General features: G+C 49.6%; 1 protein-coding gene across 2 annotated transcripts in view; it reads right to left on the bottom strand.

Moving 5' to 3' along the window:
* Positions 1-323: 323 nt before the first annotated feature.
* Positions 324-20898, bottom strand: part of PTDSS1 (phosphatidylserine synthase 1) — a 72875-nt gene continuing 52300 nt past the window's right edge. For both annotated transcript variants that reach the window (XM_040261029.1, XM_040261030.1), the window contains 4 exons: positions 14962-15061; positions 4413-4481; positions 3342-3411; positions 324-1431 (listed from right to left, as the gene is read on the bottom strand). In XM_040261029.1, the coding sequence (XP_040116963.1) occupies positions 1322-1431; positions 3342-3411; positions 4413-4481; positions 14962-15061 (349 nt within the window). In that variant the 3' untranslated portion in view covers positions 324-1321. The remainder of the gene's footprint in view (positions 1432-3341; positions 3412-4412; positions 4482-14961; positions 15062-20898) is intronic.

Genomic DNA, 20898 nt, shown 5'->3' on the forward strand with positions numbered 1-20898 from the left:
TGAGAAAATCAACTGGGTACTGGTCACTTATTAGAAAAATCAATCCAACTTGGCTGATATAACCATTCCCCTAGTGCACACACGCAAAAGACAATGACTATCTTGTTCATTTCCTATTGATCACTTGGGAAATTTAGGAAAAGGAACATATGTGTCTGTAAGCCCTCTAAAATACATATATATTTTTTCTCTTTTCTTCTCACTACATAAAACACAAACATATTCACAGTATCTTAAAGCCACTTGAAAAACACAGCGATTGCTTACAAACAGTGAAAAGTATCAATAAGATGCAAAGAAATGAGCACTTAACGGAGGCCAAGTTTGATGGGTTTTAACGCGAACCATTTTATTTAAAACAGGGATCCATCAGAGGTGGTGAACTATCAGGGTCAGTGGTCTAGAGCATGGCACGGATGAAAGGGAATACTCACCAGCACCTCACATGGGACTAAAAGACAATGTCAGCAACACACCGTGAAAGAAAACAAAGAAAATGGAAAAGGCACCTGACTGGGGGAGGGGTCGCGTGAGCACTGCCTCCGGGCAGGTTCCCGCCAGCGCGCCGTGGCTAAGTCTGGACCAGTGACGCTGGAGAGGGAACGGGAACGTTCTGGTCTAACGCCCAGGATCCTATGTGGGGAGCTAACCTTTCCGCAGGCTTGTTTCTACCTGCCACATGTGGTTTCAGGTCCTAAAAGGCGGAGGAGGTTGCTAAATGTAACACCAAAGCTCCCCACTTTTTTCCCTCTAGGAGAGAGGGGAGCCCTCCTCCAATTCAACTTCAGCAGTGGCTTCTGAAGGCTTATATAAGCATCCCGACTTAAAAAACAAGCAGTTAGAAAATAAAACACAGACAAGTAGGGTGGGCTTAAAACCAGTCAGTCAAGTGGAAGGGCAGATTCAGAGAAAGAAAACGGTGATGACCTGTCCATCAACTGTCCCGGTGGGATGCCCTGTCTCAGTGAAGATGTTTAAACCGCACCCACAACACAGAAAGCACAAAGCTGCTCCGGCAATTGAGTAAAGAGCTACCGTCTCCTCCTCCGAGCACCGTCCTGCTACCAGTGGCCAAGTGCTGAAGTTACCAAGGACCCCCAAAGGCCCGACCCCCTCCCGCAATCATCTGCCCCACGGGGCCGGGTCTGTGGGAAACAAGACCCACGCTCTCAAATAACGACCCCCCCTCCAGCCCCCGTTCCTTCCCGATCACGCTGTGCCTTTCGACCTCCCTCCTCCCGGTAAGTCCAGCCGATTCCGTCCCCTCCCAGTTCTAGGCACTCCCTGGACAGATCTTGGATTATTATGAACCAGGGTCTTTTCATTTCTTTCCCACTCCGTTGGTGACTTTTGACTTGGAATGTCGATTCCTTCTCCTGGAAGAATGGCTCTCGCTGTTGCCTGGATGCTTGGGGGGGCCGTCTTCAGAACCTGGTCAAGAGGAATCAGGACACGCCATCAGCCGTCAGCATCGTTGCGGGATGCGGGCCCAGGCTCCCCTCTGCCCCAGCTCTCCCTGCCCGGCCGCCTGCTGCTCCTCCACTGATCCTCGGGCGCCATCTAGTGGCCTTGCTAGTAAACCAACGCATAGATGCCCCAGCGGACACGAGTTTGCATCGAGAGGCCTGGCGTGCTGCAGTCCGTGGGGTCGCCGAGAGTCGGACACGACTGAGCCACTGAACTGACTGACTTGACCCGGCCCTCGGCTAACCAGCACAGCTAGGGCCTGGGTGTCCTGAGGATGTTTTACACTCCCCGCAGGGTGGATTGTGGTCCATGGCGATGGGGGCCAGAAGTGAGAACATAGATCACGTCAGAGCACAGAGGAGAGCCGGTGAAAACTTACACCACATGGGTGTCGAGTCTACCGTCGCAACCAAAGGGCGCCCCAGTGAAGTTTCCCCCACCTTGGTCGGCTGCAAACCGTAGTTTCTAAATCCCTAAACTGGAACGAATTCTTGACTTGACAGGTATGAAAGCTATTACACGACTTCTGGGGTCTGACCTGGAGGCCTCCCACCACTCAGGACGGGCAGCTGGGAGTCACCCCGGAAGACGCCGCGGGCCCTCGAGAGGCTCAGGGTCTACAGGGCCGGCATCCTTTGTCACGCTCCGTTGTGTGGGAGCTCAGAGAAAGGCGTCTACATGGGCTGAGTGCTGAGCAATCAGCAGGTTCCCAGCCAGCTGGACGGCGGGGCCAGGGCAGTGGAGGTGGGGTGGGGGTGGGCATTCCGGGCAGGGGGTGTGTAAGGTCTGGAAGGTCATCGGAACTTCCTAGCAGGAGGCTGGCTCTGCCCCAGAGTTGGGCACGTGGACAACCTCTGGCCTAGCAGTGGAGCCAAGATTCTCTGCTCCAGGGCTCAGGTTTTGTTTGTTTTTTAAACCATCGGCCTACCTTTCATTTAAATATATCTCTACCACTGCTTATATCTTGTAGTCTTGTGGGGGGGGGGGGCAGGGCTTGGTTCTGAATAACAGAGCCCCGGGGGGAGAAACCCTGTGCCCACCTCCATCCGCATTCCACAGTAGTTGGCGGATTCAGGAGAAACCACCTCCATCAGGGTGACCAGCACTCTGCAGCGTTTTCCCAGGGAGAGCTGTGCTGAGCCTCACCCCGAAGAACTCAGGAGAGTGACTCAGCAGAGCTGTCCCTCCCTCACCTCCGCTTTGCTGAGCCAGTCTTAGGGTTGACATTCAAGGTCTCTGGTGTTGGCTTCTCTCCTTTTAGTCAAGTCCCATGATCAGTTCATAACTGACAAGGAAGTACTGTCTAGTGGAGCCTCCTTGGGATCATTTTTCTACAAGCCAAATTCTTTAAAAATAGCCAGGTGGCCCCGGATCTTTCCAGAATGCTCTTTGGGGAAAGGCCAGTGGGAGATCCCTGACTACACTGCTGAAATCCCTCTGACGATGGTCCATCTCTTGAATCAACGCGATCAAGCAGATCCGCCTCTTTTTTGAAAGGCTTCTCTCCTGGCACACAACTCTTCCTAACCCCTCTCACTCACAATGAAAGCCCCTCTCACACCCATCTCCATCAGGATGGCTGAGACAGTGAGGTCTCGCTCTGTCCTTCTATCTCAGAAGAGGCAGAACCACATGGTGCCTCTTCTTATGAAGCCAAGTTTCTTGGGCAGAACCTATGAGCACTTTGCTTCTTCTTTTTTTTTTTTTTTGCTTGTTTTTTAATAAGTGACAGGGGACATGCAAGTGAGTAGGTTGGAGACCATTTAGGGCTCCAGATATTTATCAGTATTCAGAGGATAAATTATGATTAGAAATCCCTTTCCTGGGCTTTGGGAGCTTTGAGAAATAAGCAGGAGAAAGAGGGCGAGAAATACCTTTTGAACCTTTCCCGTGAGGCCAGGAGACGTCCGGAGTGTAGGTGCCATCTTCACACTCTGAGTAGGTCTAGGGAGAGAGGCAGGCTTAGCGGTGGGATGGACTGCTCCCAGGGGGAGAGCAAACAAGGAAGGGTGCTCCACCCTGGCCTCTCTGGGGCTAGGGACCCCCACCAGCAAGGGCGGGACCGCCTGGTGCTCAGGCTCTCAGCCCTAAGAGCAAGGCTACTCCCAAGTGATGCAGGACAGATCTTCCAGAAAGTGCCTTTAGCTCCTTAGACTAAAAGGATAAATAGAGGATGAAAGCTGCTATTTTCACTTAAAAAAAAAAAAATCCCAGTTGACGAGACTGCTATAGCGTTTTAAGCCCACTCACATCAATCCTCTACCTTAATCCTCCTCTACTAGGAAAGGAGGGCTTCCCAGGTGGCTCAGTGGTAAAGAATCCGCCTGCTAACACGCGAAGCACTGGAGACTCTGGTTCAATCCCTGGCTCAGGAAGATGCCCTGGAGGACTAAAATGGCAACCCCCTCCATCTGTCTTGCCTAGAAAATCCCCCAGACAGAGGAGCATGGCGGGCTACAATCCATGGGGTCTCAGAGAGTAGGACACGACCGAGTGGCTGAGCATGCCCGCACACATGCACGCAAACTAAGTAAGCAGGGCGAGAGCTTCAGCAAGGGAGCCCCAGGCTGGGACGTAGGAGGAGGCCTGCACGGGGTGAAAAGACCCAGCTTTGCCAAAGCTAGTCCAGGGCTTGCCCCGCAATTAAAAACAAACAAAAAGAATTAACAAATAATTTTAAAAGTTTTTAACCCTCTTAAGAAATAAGGATAAAAGTACGGGAGCTATTGAACAGGGCAGTCCCAAGCAAGAATGGCAATTATAGGAAGTGAATTCTGAACTGGCTGTGTTTGGGGGGCGGGGGGAGCGGGACGGGGTGGGGGGCGGCTGATGCCCTGCCCACGCTCTGCCGGCCACGTCCCATCCTCCGTGACTGTGCTCCCGGCTACAGTGCCAAGCAGGGCGTGATCAGACACAAAAAGCCATCTCTACCTTCCCTTCTATACCTTTTCTCGGTGACCATAGTGCTCTGCATACCAAACCATGCCGTACAGGCACAGGAAGGTGGTGAAAGCCTGGAAGAGAGAAACAAGCACAGAACAGTTTTAGAGTGAGGGTGCAACCAAAAATTCCGTTTTCTCGAACTTTAGGATTTCGATGGGAATTCACACATGGCGTCTTGAGGAGTTTCTGCCTCCTGCCCCAGGACGCCAGTTACAGCACGGCTGGGTGCAGCAGCGACGACCCCGGGAGGCAGCGGGGAAGACTGCTAGGGCTTTCTGAGAGAGGAGCTGGGACACCTCGGTTACCAGTGTCTCCGTGGTTGGCTGGGCTTCCCTGATAACTCAACTGGTAAAGTGAAGAATCAGCCTGCAATGTGGGAGACCTGGGTTCGATCCCTGGGTTGGGAAGATCCCCTGGAGAAGGGAAAGGCTACCCACTCCAGTATTCTGGCCTGGAGAATTCCATGGACTGTGTAGTGCATGGGGTCGCAAAGAGTTGGACACGACTGAGCGACTTTCACGTCACTTCACTTTCCGTGGTTATCACTGTGACTCTGCAGTCAGAATGAAGATCTCTTCCCGGTGTGGGATCAGGTAGGTGCATTTTCTGAGCAGCTCTGTGGCTTCTGGCTAGGAGCACGTATGGGCCTCTATCTTGTACCTCTCTGGGGGGGGCTGATTCCCCCCATCACTGGAGTCAGTTAGGAAGACTCAGCCGGTTACCTTCTGAGGCAAACAGGATTTTTTTGGTTAATATTTATTTTTTGGTTCCGCTGGGCCTTCCTTACAGCATGCAGACTTTCTCTAGTTGTGCCAAGCGGGGGACCCTCTCCGTTGCGGTGTGCAGGCTTCTCATTATGCTGGCTTCTCTTGCTGTAGAGCATGAGCTCTAGGGCACGTGGGCTCGGAGTTGGGGTGCAGGGGCTGACTGCCCCACTGCAGGTGGGATCTTCCCCCGACCAGGATCGAACCAGCGTCCCCTGCACTGCCAGGTGGATTCTTAACCACTGGAGCACCAGGGAAGCCCAGAAAGAGGGTTTCTGAATGAAAAAGCAGTTTTCCTTCCGTGTAGGGTCACAGTGGTGCTGGGGGGCCTGAGGACACAGGCCCACGTGGAGGGGCAGGGCCCAGCAGGACACCACTGCCCTGGGCGTGGCACTGCTGTTTAGTCTCAGCGGCCCCACTGCGACCCCAGTTCTGGCTGCTTCTGTTTTTCTGTTCAGTAAATAGGAAAATAAAGAGAAGGTCGTGTTGTCTTGTGAGACTGTGTGAAAAGACACAGGCATGGTCCATGGTTACCCAGAGGCTGCCATCACCTCCACTCCCCCTGGTGTGCCCCACCAGCCCCCCTACACCCTAAATTATGCTCTAATTTAAGGAAAAAATAGCACCTAAAAATCTAGAGTTTAAAAAAGTGTCAAAAAAACTGAAAGTTGGGGGAAGTTCCTGGCTGCCTGGACTACACCATGTGACAAGACAGGAAAGGCCCCCCAGCCGGGCCTCAGCTTCCCCTCGTGACCATGACGGAGTCGCCAAAACCAAGCAACCAAGTGCCCGTTCTGCTGTTATGTGGTGGTGTTCAGTTGCGCAGTCGTGTCCAACTCTTTGCGACCCCACAGACTGCAGCATGCCCAGGCTTCCCTGTCCTTCACCATCTCCTAGAGCTTACTCAAACTCATGTCCATTGAGTCGGTGATGCCATCCAGCCATCTCATCCTCTGTCATCCCCTTCTCCTCCTGCCTTCAATCATTTCCAGCATCAGGGTCTTTTCCAACAAGTCAGCTCTTTGCATCAGATCACCAAAGTATTGGAGTTTCAGCTTCAGCATCAGTCCTTCCAATGAACATTCAGGACTGATTTCCTTTAGGATGGACTGGTTGGATCTCCTGCTGTCCAGGGGACTCTCAAGAGTCTTCTCCAACACCACAGTTTGAAGGCATCAATTGCTCAGCATTTCTGCTGTTCTGTTTCTTCAGAATTCCTTACTTTGGGAACCCACTGACAGAATATCCTCCTCAAGGTCTAACCTCCATCTCTTCCACCGCGTTTCCTGCTGGGGACCTGTCCCCTTGACTCAGTCATGGGAATAGTTGTGAAATTATGCTGTAATCTTCTCTTCTTGAATAATTTCAGTTCTTTCTAAGAGTCATAACTTTAAATCTAGAAGTGTTAATCCTCATCTCACAGCAGAGGAATAAAGCTCAGAGAGGCGAATGACCTTCTTAAAGACACACAGCTAGAGGGTGGCAAGACAAACCAGAACACAGGTTTCTTTACATACCTGGATCAAACTTTAGGGGTGTCTATCAAAATAAACGCTAATTTCAGGTCTATATGTCTTTAGAGCGCTATCCATTATTTATCTGTCCATTCATCCGTTCCTGGGGGAAGAAAGGCATCATGGGAGGAGCCAGTGTGCCCAGCCCGCAGTCCAGAGGGCGGAGCCCGGACTGCAGGAGACGAGGGGCTGCGCCTTCTCGTCACGGGCGGCCTGTAGCATAGCCCGGGTCCAGTTCCTCCGGGTCAGCGACATTCACAGAGTGTCTGCTGGGTGCACGGAGTCACCTTACGGGTCAAAAAGGAAAGGAGTCTGAGTGCTCCCCTGGTCCTTCCATGCCAGTGAAGTGGGAATAGTGGAATGGCGGAGAGAGAACGTGAAATATAAGAAGACCCACTAGTTCATTTTTTTAAAATTAAATCCTTACTGAAACTGGTATATATTAGGGTGTTTTTTTTAATTTAAGAAAGCTCGTATCTCCCCATCAAAAAATTAAGCCATGAATGAATATACTAAAATTATAAAATGAAAAAACGACTTCTAATCTTTAACATAGTCCAGTACTTGTTCAGATTTCTAATATACAGCATCATTAAATGTACCGTTTTCACGGCATGGCAAGAGTGGGAAGACTAGGGGATCTGTAGCACGTAAAACTACGCATGTCAGCTCCTTGAGGGAGAGAGCAGGACAGCCTAGGTGACACAAGGACGGGAGGTCGGTGACTGTGCTGCGAGGGTCGTCATTGCGCATCTCGCCCACCAGAGGGCAGGCGTGTGGGGCTCGTCTTCCCCCAGCTTTCTCTCCTGCCCTGGGAGGGCAGACTGGCAGCTTGGGGCTGCTCCAGGAGCAGACAGCTGGGCAGACCTTGCTTTGCAGGGGGGCAGGCAAACGCTGGCAGGTGCTGCGTGGCAGATGCTTATCATCACGAGCCATGCAGAGGACCTGCTGTGGTGGCCACATTTATCACTTCACCTGGGTACAAGAGGCCCTTTTCACACTTGTCCCAGGAGACAAAAGCTTGTAATTTATAGGTTTGCAATCACACTTCTGGAAATCTAGGCAAGTACCCACTTAAAATGTCAAGGCCTGGCATTTAAGTAGCAATTCTGCAGATTTTGTTTAAAGAAAGAGAAGAAAAAAAGAAAAAAACGTGAGGGCTAAGAGCCAAGGCAGCACACAGACCCAGGTGTGGCTTCCATATTATGGTTACCAGCATTCAAATCCACCCAGACTCATTAGACAACTGATGCTGCGGCAGCTCATCAACCAGCATACGGGACCTTTATTTCTACATTAATCACAAATTCTGCGTATACTCTCTTCCCAATCAAGGCAAATAATTGGGGGCTTTGTTTCTTAGCGTGGAGACGTGGTGTAAACTGTGTTCTCTTACTGAAAAATGTTTACCCCTCCTAAGACTGAGACCAATCTTGATCTTTAATAAAAAATCGTGATTATAAAATGTGCCGGGCACACACATTTTTTTAATATTTATTAAACCCACACTTTATTTCCACTCTTCTTCTCTGATGAATGTGCAAGGCTGTGGGGACCCCTAATCATCCCAGCCAGAGGTTTCTCTTCAGGCCAGCTCCCCTTCCAGGGCACTCCTCACTGCCAACACTAACTGGGGGATTCTCCTTATCTGCAAAGTCCTCTTTCCTGTGGCGGTTTCTCGTCCCCAGCCCAGCCTCTAAAATGTGGCTGCTCCCCGATCCGCATCCTCAGCCAGCCTCTCCTCCCCTCACGATGGCCCCCGACTCTTGCCAAGCCGATGTCTCCTACCATTTACCCCAAGCATGGACGCCTCCTGACTCCTGTGTCTCCACCGCTGACCGAGTCTTTCCAGAGCTCCTGGACAGACCAGAACTTCCAATGACACAAGACGCCCTCACCTGTAAAGTCTAATGGCCCCTCACACCTTAACACACCTCCTTTCAACGAGCTTCTCGGATGGGCCTCAACGTGTCACTAGTACCGGAAGCCACCAGTGGCCCAAACAGGAAAGCCAGAGCCGCCCTCCCCAGCTCTGCCGAGGGGACGCCTGCTGGGCCGGGTTCCTGCTGCCCTTTCTCTGCACCCTCAATGCCACTGCCTGGGACAGGTCCTCCCTGAGCTCCCAGCGACACCCCCAGGCTCAGCCCTCCTCTGTCCCCTCCCTTCCACGCTCTCCTGGCCTCCAGCTGCTCTGTGAGGCAGTCTTTCCACAGAAAAACCCCTGAATTTCCACCAACACACAGAGCCAGTCCCAGGCAGACACGGCCGGCCCCATTCCTGTGACTCGGGCGCGCGGGCGCTTCCAGTCTTCACACCTGCCTGTCTCGTCCTACGTGTCTGGGTCTCCTGGTCTCCGTCTCTGGACCTCACCCCCCTCGTCTCCCCGCGTTTGATGAGTGTTTCCCGTGCCTCAGGCGCTGTGCTAGCGTCTGTGGGACTGAAGGACGATGGAGACTTCTCTGTGAGCAGCAGGAAGTGCCAGGTTAAGGAGACCGACGTAAACACCACAGAAAATGTCACGCTGGGGCCAGAGCCTGGGGAGGTATGTACAGAATGGGACGGTTCCCCCCAGGAGGGAGTCCTCTCATCTGCCTTGCAGGCTGGAGTGCATTGCACGCGGGGCGCAGATGGAAGGTTGGTCTTGGCATTAAGGTGCGCCAGGTGGAGGAAAAAGCAGGGCAAAGCACTCAGCGTGGGCAAAGGAAACCTCTCGGGTGCAGGCAGGACAGGTCTGGAAGGATGATGGGCCGAGGTGTTCGGTAACCGAGAACAGTCTGGTGGAGCCTGAGGACAGGGGGCTGCAGGGCTGGGTGTGAGAACCATCCAGGCAGTGGCGGCCTGAACACTCAGGCATGACTTCGCATTTCCGCTGCTGGGAGTGCGCTGGGGACCTTCTTCCCGCCCTTTCTGCACCCCCAGAGGGAGCTTCCCGGGGTAACCCTGTGGCTTTCCCTCACACCTTCCCCAGGGGGAGGTGTGTCTTAACTGACTGGGGAACAGGGATGAGCAAGCTGGCCATTTCCTTTCTCATTGAGGGGAGGCCGGCTTTTCTGAGGCTGGAGAGGAAAGTGTGTCTGCTCCTGGGGCTCGCAATTGGAAGGCTCTTGTTGGCATCGGATGTGGATACTGAGAACGTGGGCTCTCAGTCATAAAGCGGCTGCTTCTGGATCCACAGCCGTCGTTTTTCCTGCCTGTCTCCTAACTGCTCTGAGCCTGGTGAGGTGGCAAATACTGTTCTCTTGGGCCCTCTCAAGCCCCAGCCATCGGGACTGATTCTAAGCGGGGAGGAAGGGATTCCGACCTGAATTCTGGAAGACCGCTTTGGCAGCAGAGTGGAGAAGGGATCTGAAGGGCAGGATGGAGAAGATGGGGGCGGAGCTGGGTCACATGGCAGGGAACCTGAGGGCTGACTCGAGAGGTGACGTCAGCAGGCGGCGGCCGCCTCGCCTCGGGGCTTAGGCTGGGCGCCCGTGGGATGGGAGGACCATGCACTGTGATCCCGGGTGACCCCGAGCGCACCTGATCGCCTGAGCTGCACCCCAGCTTGTCGGCTGCTCTCTCCAGAGCTCCTCCAGCTCTGTGCACACACACCAAGATGATATCTGAGCATCAGTAGTCGGCAGAGGTAACTCCCACGTGCCCTTGGAGGGCCTCCGAGGGGGACCCCCGTGAAGGGGGAGCAGGAAATCTCTAGCCAGACTCTCTGGGTTTGAGCCCTGGCTTGGCCAGGATGACCTTAGGTAAGTTAAGGGGACCTCTCTGTGCCTTTATTTGGGAAAGGGGATAACAAAGTACTTCCCCTCAAAGTGTAAAGCTCAAATACGCAATGTGTGAAAAGTGCTTCCAGCAGTGCCTGGCGCATGGTAAGCATGAATAAATCTCATCTTCGCAGTCACCTACCTGTGCGGCTCCACATCAGGGCATCTCTGATGAGCACTCGGCCACATGATGGACTTACAAGGGACCACGCTAAGGGATGGAGAGACTGAGAAACGGGTCGTGTCCTCAATACAGTTACCATCGCATAGACACCAAGGTGCATCAAAATTCACCAACCTAATGAGGGTTCCAGGTTCCTATGCAATATTGCTCTTCACAGCATCGGATCTTGCTTCTATCACCAGTCACATCCACAACTGGGTATTGTTTTTGCTTTGGCTTCATCCCTTCATTTCTCCACTGATCTCCAGTAGCATATTGGGCACCTAATGACCTGGGGAGTTCCTCTTTTGGTATCCTATCATTTTGCCTTTTCATACTGTTCCAAAGAATAGCAAGAAGAGATAAGAAAGCCTTCTTCAGCGATCAATGTAAAGAAATAGAGGAAAACAACAGAATGGGAAAGACCAGAGATCTCTTCAAGAAAATTAGAGATACCAAGGGAACATTTCATGCAAAGATGGGCTCGATAAAGGACAGAAATGGTCTGGACCTAACAGAAGCAGAAGATATTAAGAAGAGGTGGCAAAAATACATGGAAGAACTGTACAAAAAAGATCTTCACGACCCAGATAATCATGATGATGTGATCACTAATCTAGAGCCAGACATCTTGGAATGTGAAGTCAAGTGGGCCTTAGAAAGCATCACTACGAACAAAGCTAGTGGAGGTGATGGAATTCCAGTTGAGCTGTTTCCAATCCTGAAAGATGATGCTGTGAAAGTGCTGCACTCAATATGCCAGCAAGTTTGGAAAACTCAGCAGTGGCCACAGGACTGGAAAAGGTCAGTTTTCGTTCCAATTCTAAAGAAAGGCAATGCCAAAGAATGCTCAAACTACCACACAATTGCACTCATCTCACATGCTAGTAAAGCAATGCTCAAAATTCTCCAAGCCAGACTTCAGCAATATGTGAACCACGAACTCCCTGATGTTCAAGCTGGTTTTAGAAATGGCAGAGGAACCAGAGATCAAATTGCCAACATCCACTGGATCATGGAAAAAGCAAGAGAGTTCCAGAAAAACATCTATTTCTCCTTTCTTGACTATGCAAAAGCCTTTGACTGTGTGGATCACAACAAACTGTAGAAAATTCTGAAAGAGATGGGAACACCAGACCACCTAACCTGCCTCTTGAGAAATCTGTATGCAGGTCAGGAAGCAACAGTTAGAACTGGACATGGAACAACAGACTGGTTCCAAATAGGAAAAGGAGTACATCAAGGCTGTATATTGTCACCCTGCTTATTTAACTTATATGCAGAGTACATCATGAGAACACTGGACTGGAAGAAACACAAGCTGGAATCAAGATTGGTGGAGAAATATCAATAACCTCAGATATGCAGATAACACCACCCTTATGGCAGAAAGTGAAGAGGAACTAAAAAGCCTCTTGATGAAAGTGAAAGAGGAGAGTGAAAAAGTTGGCTTAAAGCTCAACATTCAGAAAAACGAAGATCATGGCATCTGGTCCCATCACTTCATGGGAAATAGATGGGGAAACAGTAGAAACTGTGTCAGACTTTATTTTTGGGGGCTCCAAAATCACTGCAGATGGTGATTGCAGCCATGAAATTAAAAGACGCTTACTCCTTGGAAGAAAAGTTATGACCAATCTAGATAGTATATTCAAAAGCAGAGACATTACTTTGCCAATAAAGGTCCGTCTAGTCAAGGCTATGGTTTTTCCTGTGGTCATGTATGGATGTGAGAGTTGGACTGTGAAGAAGGCTGAGCACCGAAGAATTGATGCTTTTGAACTGTGGTGTTGGAGAAGACTCTTGAAGGTCCCTTGGACTGCAAGGAGATCCAACCAGTCTTCTGAAGGAGATCAACCCTGGGATTTCTTTGGAAGGAATGATGCTAAAGCTGAAGCTCTAGTACTTTGGCCACCTCATGAGAAGAGTTGACTCATTGGAAAAGACTCTGATGCTGGGAGAGATTGGGGGCAGGAGGAGAAGGGGACGACCGAGGATGAGATGGCTGGATGGCATCACAGACTCAATGGACGTGAGTCTGAGTGAACTCCGGGAGATGGTGATGGACAGGGAGGCCTGGCGTGCTGCAATTCATGGGGTCGCAAAGAGTCGGACACGACTGAGCGACTGAACTGAACTGAAGGAGGGGGATGCTAAGTGTCTAATTAGTAAAACACAGTCAAAGTCTCTAAAAGTTAGAGACTGGAAGGGCCCGGAGACAGCTCCTTGGACACAGCCGGCCGTGGGGAGACTCTTCTGGCTACTGATGCCCCCCGGAGGAGGCCTGCAATAGGCTGTGATAAAAAGCACCTTCTGTCCACATCTCAGGAGCCCCGCCGGCCTTAACTGGCCTGTGGTCCCATTGGCGCCAGGTGAGGGTTGTGCCCACCCCTGCCGGCCATGAGTACCCGCTACAATTCACAGAGCCAGGGTGCCCATGCCAGAGAGAAACGTGAGGAGCAAAGGGTAACATTTCCTGGCCTGACTGACCAGGAACCAATCCTTACATCTCGTCTCACTGTGACAGAAAAAATACACCTGAGCATGAATTCTGAAGTTTGAGGACAAAAGAGATCCTTCTTCCCTTTCACTGTTCAATGCACAGGCTCAAGGTACCTTGGCACAGTTAGGATTTCTAACAAGTAATCCTAAAAATAGATACCATGAAAGACAATAAAAACACTTTAAAAATACAAAGTTTAGTCCTGCCAAAAGGAAAAAACAAACAAACAAAAAAAGACTTGAATCTGATTAAGCCTCTAGATACAGCTACCAATTTATAGAAAATACAGAAGACAAAGAAATCTGGTAAATGACAGTAAGGATGGCATCAGTAGAACCAGACGAGGGGAAAACCTACAGGACAAAAGATTTTGTTTCTTCAACAAATGTGTATACAGATGTGTATAGCGGACTTTTGGACTCAGAGGGAGAGGGAGAGGGTGTGATGATTTGGGAGAACGGCATTGAAACATGTATAATATCATGTAAGAATCGAAATGCCAGTCTATGTCTGATGCAGGATATGACACGCTTGGGGCTGACGCACGGGGATGACCCAGAGAGATGTTGTGGGGAGGGGGGTGGGGGGGGTTCATGTTTGGGAACGCATGTACACCTGTGGTGGATTCATGTCAATCTATGCCAAAACCAATACAGAATTGTAAAGTAAAAGTTAAAAATAAATAAATAAATAAATAAATTAAAAAAAAAAAAAAAAAACAAATAAACTGCAAAGGAGAGAGTGCTAGAGATGGAGGGAAACATGTAGATTAAAAGAGGCATGCAAACCAATTGCAATGAGTAGATGCTGATTCAAATAATCTGTTAGAAAATATAAGCTGGAAGGAAACATGAGAAATGTGAACACTGATCAGCTACTTAACAGTATGAAGGCATGAATTCTTTTTCCAGTGTGATAATGTCATGGTGGTTGCACTAAAAAGAAAAGCCTTCCTGTCTTTTTAGAGAGACATCCTGAAATAGGAAGAGTGGGCCTGCTCCGAGTAAGCTGGGGTAAGGATGGTGCATGTGGAACAGAAGGACACGAGATTGGCCATTGGTGGGTAACTGCTAAATCTGGGTGATGCGTACATGAAGAGGGAGCGACCTTATCTACTTCCGCATGTTTGAAATTTATGTGATAATAAAAAGTTTTTAAAAGCCCAACTTAATTTTCTAGACTAAGTAAGTAAAAGCAAAGAATCTTAAATGTAAAATAAGAGTTTTCTCCAGAGTAACAAAACAAATTAAGAAGGGCAATCACAGAATTTTAAATTTTAAAAATTTTTAGGTAAGATCCTGTTTCATTTGAGATGAGGGAAAAGTCCCAGGACAATGAAGCTGGAGGCCCCCAGGACTCTTCCCTTCAGAGAGGAAAACACACCCAACACAAGCGTGGCCTATATAACATTGGCCTGGGGAGAAGAAATTGCGTGGCCTGATTACCTCCAAACCCCCTCCCCTTACATGGCCTGTAAACCACAGTCTGTCGTTTTGTACATAAACACTTGGTAATACACACATTACAGGGTACAGTAACTATTGTCCCTTTGAGGCAGACCTGACATTCTCAGCAAATGCAGGCGAATGCTCACAAGTGAAACAAATGAGAGTATAATGCACCTGCTGGGGGCATGTGATCAGACCTACAAAGGGGACCAATTTGGGGTGCCACGTGGTCCTATGTATTTGTTCTTGAACTTCATCCCATGGCCAATTTTGGGCTACTTACAAGTAGTATGTCTTGTCTATAAATGTCTAAGAAACCTTGGTGCACAAGAGGGTCTTGTTTTGTTCTAGAAGAGACCATGGGGAGTTTAGCACTTCAAGGTAGAAAAGTAATGACTTACCACGCAAAGAAGCCAAAGCACAACATAGAGTATTTGGGTCTTAGAGAAGAGATCTTGTCCAAATTTTATGCAGACAATAGCTTCCAGGAAACCAATGACCCTGTTACACAGAACAAGAGGTTAAATAACAAACTCATCTTATCAGAATGAAACGCATTACCAGAAACATGCGTAATTCCATCAGAAAGTTCAACAGGTCAAAAGATTTCTGCTCCAAACATTGGAAGGAAGTCCCCTACAAAATGACAGTGTTCTAGTCTACTGTGCTTTCTTTAGAGACAATACATATTAGATGTATTATATATATATGTATATATATATATATTTAATAAAAAAGGCTATTTTACTGTTAGTCCTCTCTTCTTTTTTTCAGATTATTTTTTTAGAGCAGTTTTTCAGGCTCATAGTAAACTTGAGGGAAAGGTACAGATTTCTGGCTATTCTCTGCCCTCACACACGCACAGCCTTCCCCACTATGAATATCCCCCACCAGAGCAGCACATCCGTCACAAATGATGAACATAGTCACCAAAGTCCACAGGTTACCTCAGAGTTCACTCTGATGCTGGTGTACATTCTATGGGTTTGGATAGATGTTCAAAGTGTAACGTATCCACCACTGGGCTTCCCAGGTGGTGCTAGTGGTAAAGAGCCTGCTTGCCAAGGCAGGAGACGTAAGAGATGCAAGTTCAGTCCCTGGGTTGGGAAGATCCCCTGGAGAAGGGCATGGCAACACACTCCAGTATTCTTGCCTGGAGAATCCCATGGAATACAGTTGCAAAGAGTTGGGCACAACTGAAGCGACTTAGTGTACATACATCTACCATTAGAGCGTCAGACGGAATAGTTTCACTGCCCTAAAAGCCCTCTGTGCTCTGCCTATTCATCCCTTTATTCCTCCCTGGAAATAAGTTATTTTTCACATCTTCCTTCCTCACAGACCACAATCTCAGTGTGTACATTTTCACAGTCACAGGCCACTTGATGTCATCTCGGTCAGAGCCATCACGACAGGTGGACAGACACCCCCTTGGTTGAGACCCTGGCAGAGACAGGAAATCCACCACCTCTATGGGCAACTGCTTCTGCTCTTTCAGTCTCTTTAGCTTTGGGGAAGTTGTTCCTTATCTCCAGCGGGTACCTGCCTCCTCCCACCCCAGTCCTAACTCTGCCCTCCACAGTCATACAGGGAAGCGTGAGCCTCCAGGTGAAGCTTTCAGTAACTTGAAGGCAGTGATCACATTCCCTCCTAGCCATCTAGGAATTTCCAGATTTAATATGTCCAGTTCTGCTGACAATAAAAACCCTTTATCCTCTGCGTCCGTAAGGAATTTTGCTAAATAAAAAAATGTTTAAAAAAAAAAACTTTCATGTTTTACTCTTGAATTAAAACATCAAAGAAAAAAGCCAATCTTGTATTATAGAACTTCATTTATGAATATTAAAATCAGGCCTTTATTACGGTTCAGAAATTGAAGGTAAGAACTGAGGAGGTGGGGTAACACAGCTCATCCCTTCATCCCAGTGACTGCCCAGAAACGGCGATTTCTGACAAGGCCACGCTAGCTACTCCTTGCTCAGGAGGGAAGCGAGACAATCAGGGACTGGTCCTGTTGCAGGCATAATCTCTGAAAAGGCAGGAAGGGGCCCACGAGACCCCAGGACCCCTTCCCAGTGCAGACACAGAGGTCACTGCCACGGTCAAATGGGTGGACAGCTCTAAACAGCTGAACACCTGGAGTCAGAACCACCAAAGCAGGAAGTCTCCAGTATGGATCTCTAGAGAGTCTGGGGTGGTCTTGTCCCCCGGGGCAAAGTGAACAAGGTTTAGGAGTGGTTGCCTGAATCTTTAAAGACCACCCTCACACACACTCACACTCACACACACCCCGGCCCAATAAAGCACAGCCCTTGTGAGAAACCCACATTTCAGCCCAACATCGTGGGAGGCCAGAGGGAGCAGGGCTGAGGTCGGCTGTCATCCTGAGATCGAGACCACCAGCCGACACTAGGGGGCAGCAAAGCAGCTTCGGGAAGGGCTCCTGTGGGCGGACACAGAAAGCAACGCAGCCTGGCCTGCCCAGGCCTGAGGGACTCCAACAGGAAGGAAGTCTGCCCACCCGCCCTGAGCGGACAGAACAGCGGGCTTTACTGTGACAGGCTTCTAAATAGTCAACTGACCGAGGCGCCCTTGGAGAGCTCAGTGACCAGCTGATTAGAGCTGTGTTTCTCAGACTTCTGTGACCTGAGTCCCACGGCAGGAAACACAATTTTCATTTTGTTCCCCCTCCCACACACAAACAACCTGCCCCCAGACACACAAAACAACTGTCCCCTTGCTCTGACATTTTCCTACCCTATTTCATTGTCAGAAAAATGCTGGTCAGGACTCACTCAGGTGACTTCATAACGACCTGAAATTTGCTCTCAAGACCAGTGCTTTGCAGTCAGGAACTTCAGGATGACTTGGTCCCACATGCTGAGGAATCTTAGCTAACCTGTTGTCCACGGAGGTGACCTTGAGTAGAGACTGGGTGGGGCGGGGGGGGCAGGATGGAGGCGGAGGGGCAGCGTGAGGTCACGAGGTGACACGGGTCTCAAAGGCCACCCCAGAGCTCGGCTTTCAGTCTGAGGGACCTGAGAATCCTGGGGGTGTTGCAGCAGAGGGCTGAACTAGTTTCATTTTGTGGAGACTCATTTTGGCGGCTGGAAGAGAACTGCTGTGAGGAGACCGTGGAGGTGAGGACCTGGAGGAGATGTGGGATGTAGGGAGCAGTGGGAACGGGCATGGATCACTCCAGCCATCCATGGACCCCTTACCCAGCAAGGCTGGCCTTTAGAGGGAGTCCTGAAACGTAACACCCTCATAGGAGGTCAACATCACTTCCTTATGGGACTCAAATTGCTGTCAGCCTGGGGCTTGAGGCCAAAGGCCTGGGTACTGTGGGAGCCTCTATCAAGCCTGGCAGCTGAGGCAACACCAACTACCTCACCCTGGGCAGCCCCTCCATGGTACTGCCCTCAACTTAGAGACAACTTCAATCTCAGATCTTGACCAGGCTGAGCAAGGCGGCCAATCTGTGGCTGGATGGAACCCAGGACTCTCCCTTCCCTTCATGCTTGTTGCTGTCTTTATTGTGAAGGAGCATGTTCAGTTCAGCTCAGTCACTCAGTCGTATCTGACTCTTTGTGACTCCATGATTGCAGCACACCAGGGTTCCCTGTCCATCACCAACTACCGGAGCTCGCTCAAACTCATGTGCATCACCAACTACCGGAGCTCGCTCAAACTCATGTGCATCACCAACTACCGGAGCTTGCTCAAACTCATGTCCATCGAGTCGGTCATGTCATCCAATCATCTCATTCTCTGCTGTCCCCTTTTCCTGCCTTCAGTCTTTCCCAGCATTAGGGTCTTTTCCAATGAGTCACTTCTTCACATCAGGAGGCCAAAATATTGGGGTTTCAGCTTCAGCATCAGTCCTTCCAATGAATATTCAGGATTGATTTCCTTTAGGATTGGAGAAGGAAATGCCAACCCACTCCAGTATTTCTGCCTGGAGAATTCCATGGACTGAGGAGCCTGTTGGGCTACAGTCCACAGGGTTGCAAAGAGTTGGACACGACTGAGCGACTTCACTTTCCTTTAGGATGGACTGGTTGGATCTCCTTGCAGTCCAAGGGACTCTCAAGAGTCTTCTCCAAAACCACAGTTCAAAAGCATCAATTCTTTGGTGCTCAGCTTTCTTTATAGTCCAACTCTCACATCCATACATGACTACTGGAAAAACCAAAGCTTTGACTAGATAGACCTTTGTTGGCAAAGTAGTCTCTGCTTTTTAATATGCCGTCTAGGTTGGTCATAGCTTTTCTTCCAAGGAGCAAATGTCTTTTATTTCATGCAGTCACTATCTGCAGTGATTTTGGAGCCCCCCAAAATAAAGTCTCGCACGGTTTCCATCGTTTCCCCTTCTATTTGCCACCTCTTCTTAATATTTTCTGCTTCTGTTAGGTCCATACTGTTTCTCTCCTTTATTGTGCCCATCTTTGCATGAAATGTTCCCTTGGTATCTCTAATTTTCTTGAAGAGATCTCTAGTCTTTCCCATTCTTTTGTTTTCCTCTATTTCTTTGCATTGATCACTGAGGAAGGCTTTCTTATCTCTCCTTGCTATTCTGTGGAACTCTGCATTCAAATGGATATAGCTTTCCTTTTCTCCTTTGCCTTTAGCCTCTCTTCTTTTCTCAGCTATTTGTGAGGGCTCCTCAGACAACCATTTTGCCTTTTTGCATTTCTTTTTCTCTGGGATGGTTTTGATCACTGCCTCCTAGAGAGTATCACAAACCTCCGTCCACAGTTCTTCAGGAACTCTGTATATCATATCTAATCCTTTGAATCCATTTGTCACTTCCACTGTATAATCATAAGGGATTTGATTTAGGTCATGTCTGAATGGTCTAGTGGTTTTCCCTACTTTCTTCAATTTAAGTCTGAATTTGGCAATAAGGACTTCCTGATCTGAGCCACAATCAGCTCCTGGTCTTGTTTTTGCTGACTGTATAGAGCTTCTCCATCTTTGGCTACAAAGAATATAACCAATCTGATTTCAGTGTTGACCATCTGGTGATGGTCATGTAGTCTTCTCTTGGGTTGTTGGAAGAGGGTGTTTGCTATGACCAGTGGGTTCTTACGGGCAGGAGTCTAATCAACTTTGGGCTGCCTGAGGTGCCTCTGCCTGGAGTGAGGCTGGCCTCTCATAAATAAAAATGACCTTAACGCAGAACCCGGCCCGCATCAGGAAATCCTTGGTGGACAGAACAAGAATGTGTCACGGTCTTATTGCAACTGGGGCACAAAAGCTCTCGGCCTGGTGTGTGTGAGCTGGGTAGACACGTCAACCTCGAGCAGAGACTGTACTATCTGTAGCACAGGTTGCTCCTGGATTCTCAAGATGCCACAGCCTGTGTGCGTCCTACAGATGCAGCCCTGCAGCTGCACAAAACACTCTGCCGCGAGAGCTTGGGGCCCGGATCGGTCACTCTCCAGCGGCCAGGAGCTGACTCTCTACCAGTGGAAACAAGCCATGTATACAAGGGACACAGCTATGACACAATCCCACAGGGAGCCAGGAGCCACTGCAGAACTTCAGCAGGCAGTTCCAGTTCCGGTTCAGATGAGCAAACACGCCTTTGGGGAGGAAGTGAGCACTGAGCTGGGCCTTAAGGAGGTAGAGAACTCTTTCAGTTGTGCTCCATGGAACATCTGGATTTCCTAAGAAGCCCCGGGGCAGGATGGAGACGGGGAGAAGGGGGCGGAGGGTCCTGGGTGGCACGCCCAGAACGATCCTGCTCAGTTGTTTTGCTGTATATCAGGGTTTGGAGGAAGATATCATTGGAGAAAAAGGATTCAGTTGCTGAAAAAAATTTGTGACTATTGCAGAAGACTGGGGCTTGTCAGTAGGTGTTTCTGAGCAAGGGAGCAGGGAGCAGCAGGAAAAAGGGTGGTCAGTCTGGAGGAGGATGGGATGAAAGAGAAGACACTGGAAACAGGAAATGGGAACCTGTCAAGGATGCTGCCCTTGCAATGTGAGGGCTGAGGGTAAACAGAGATGCTTGTGGACCAGAGGGAAGGCAGTATGAGAGGCTGTGAGCAAAGGTCGGCAAGAAGATGATGGTGGCCTGGGAGTGCTGGGGAAGGTGGAGGAGGCAGGAAAGGCCTCCTCCAGTTGTCCGTTCCCTCCAAACACTCCCTCCTCCTGTAAGGACACTGAGCTGCATGCTGTGTCTACCCTTAAGAAGAAGCCTGGAAGAACTGCAGCATAATTACAATAATTATAATAATTGTGGAGGGGAGAGGGGTGGCAGGGAAGCCAGCAAAGGAGACTGAGACGCAGCAGAAACAGAGGAAGAAAACCTGCAGGGCAGCTGCTGTAGGAGG

Source organism: Oryx dammah, unplaced genomic scaffold (assembly GCF_014754425.2).
Source record: "Oryx dammah isolate SB20612 unplaced genomic scaffold, SCBI_Odam_1.1 HiC_scaffold_19, whole genome shotgun sequence".
Lineage (NCBI taxonomy): Eukaryota > Metazoa > Chordata > Mammalia > Artiodactyla > Bovidae > Oryx > Oryx dammah.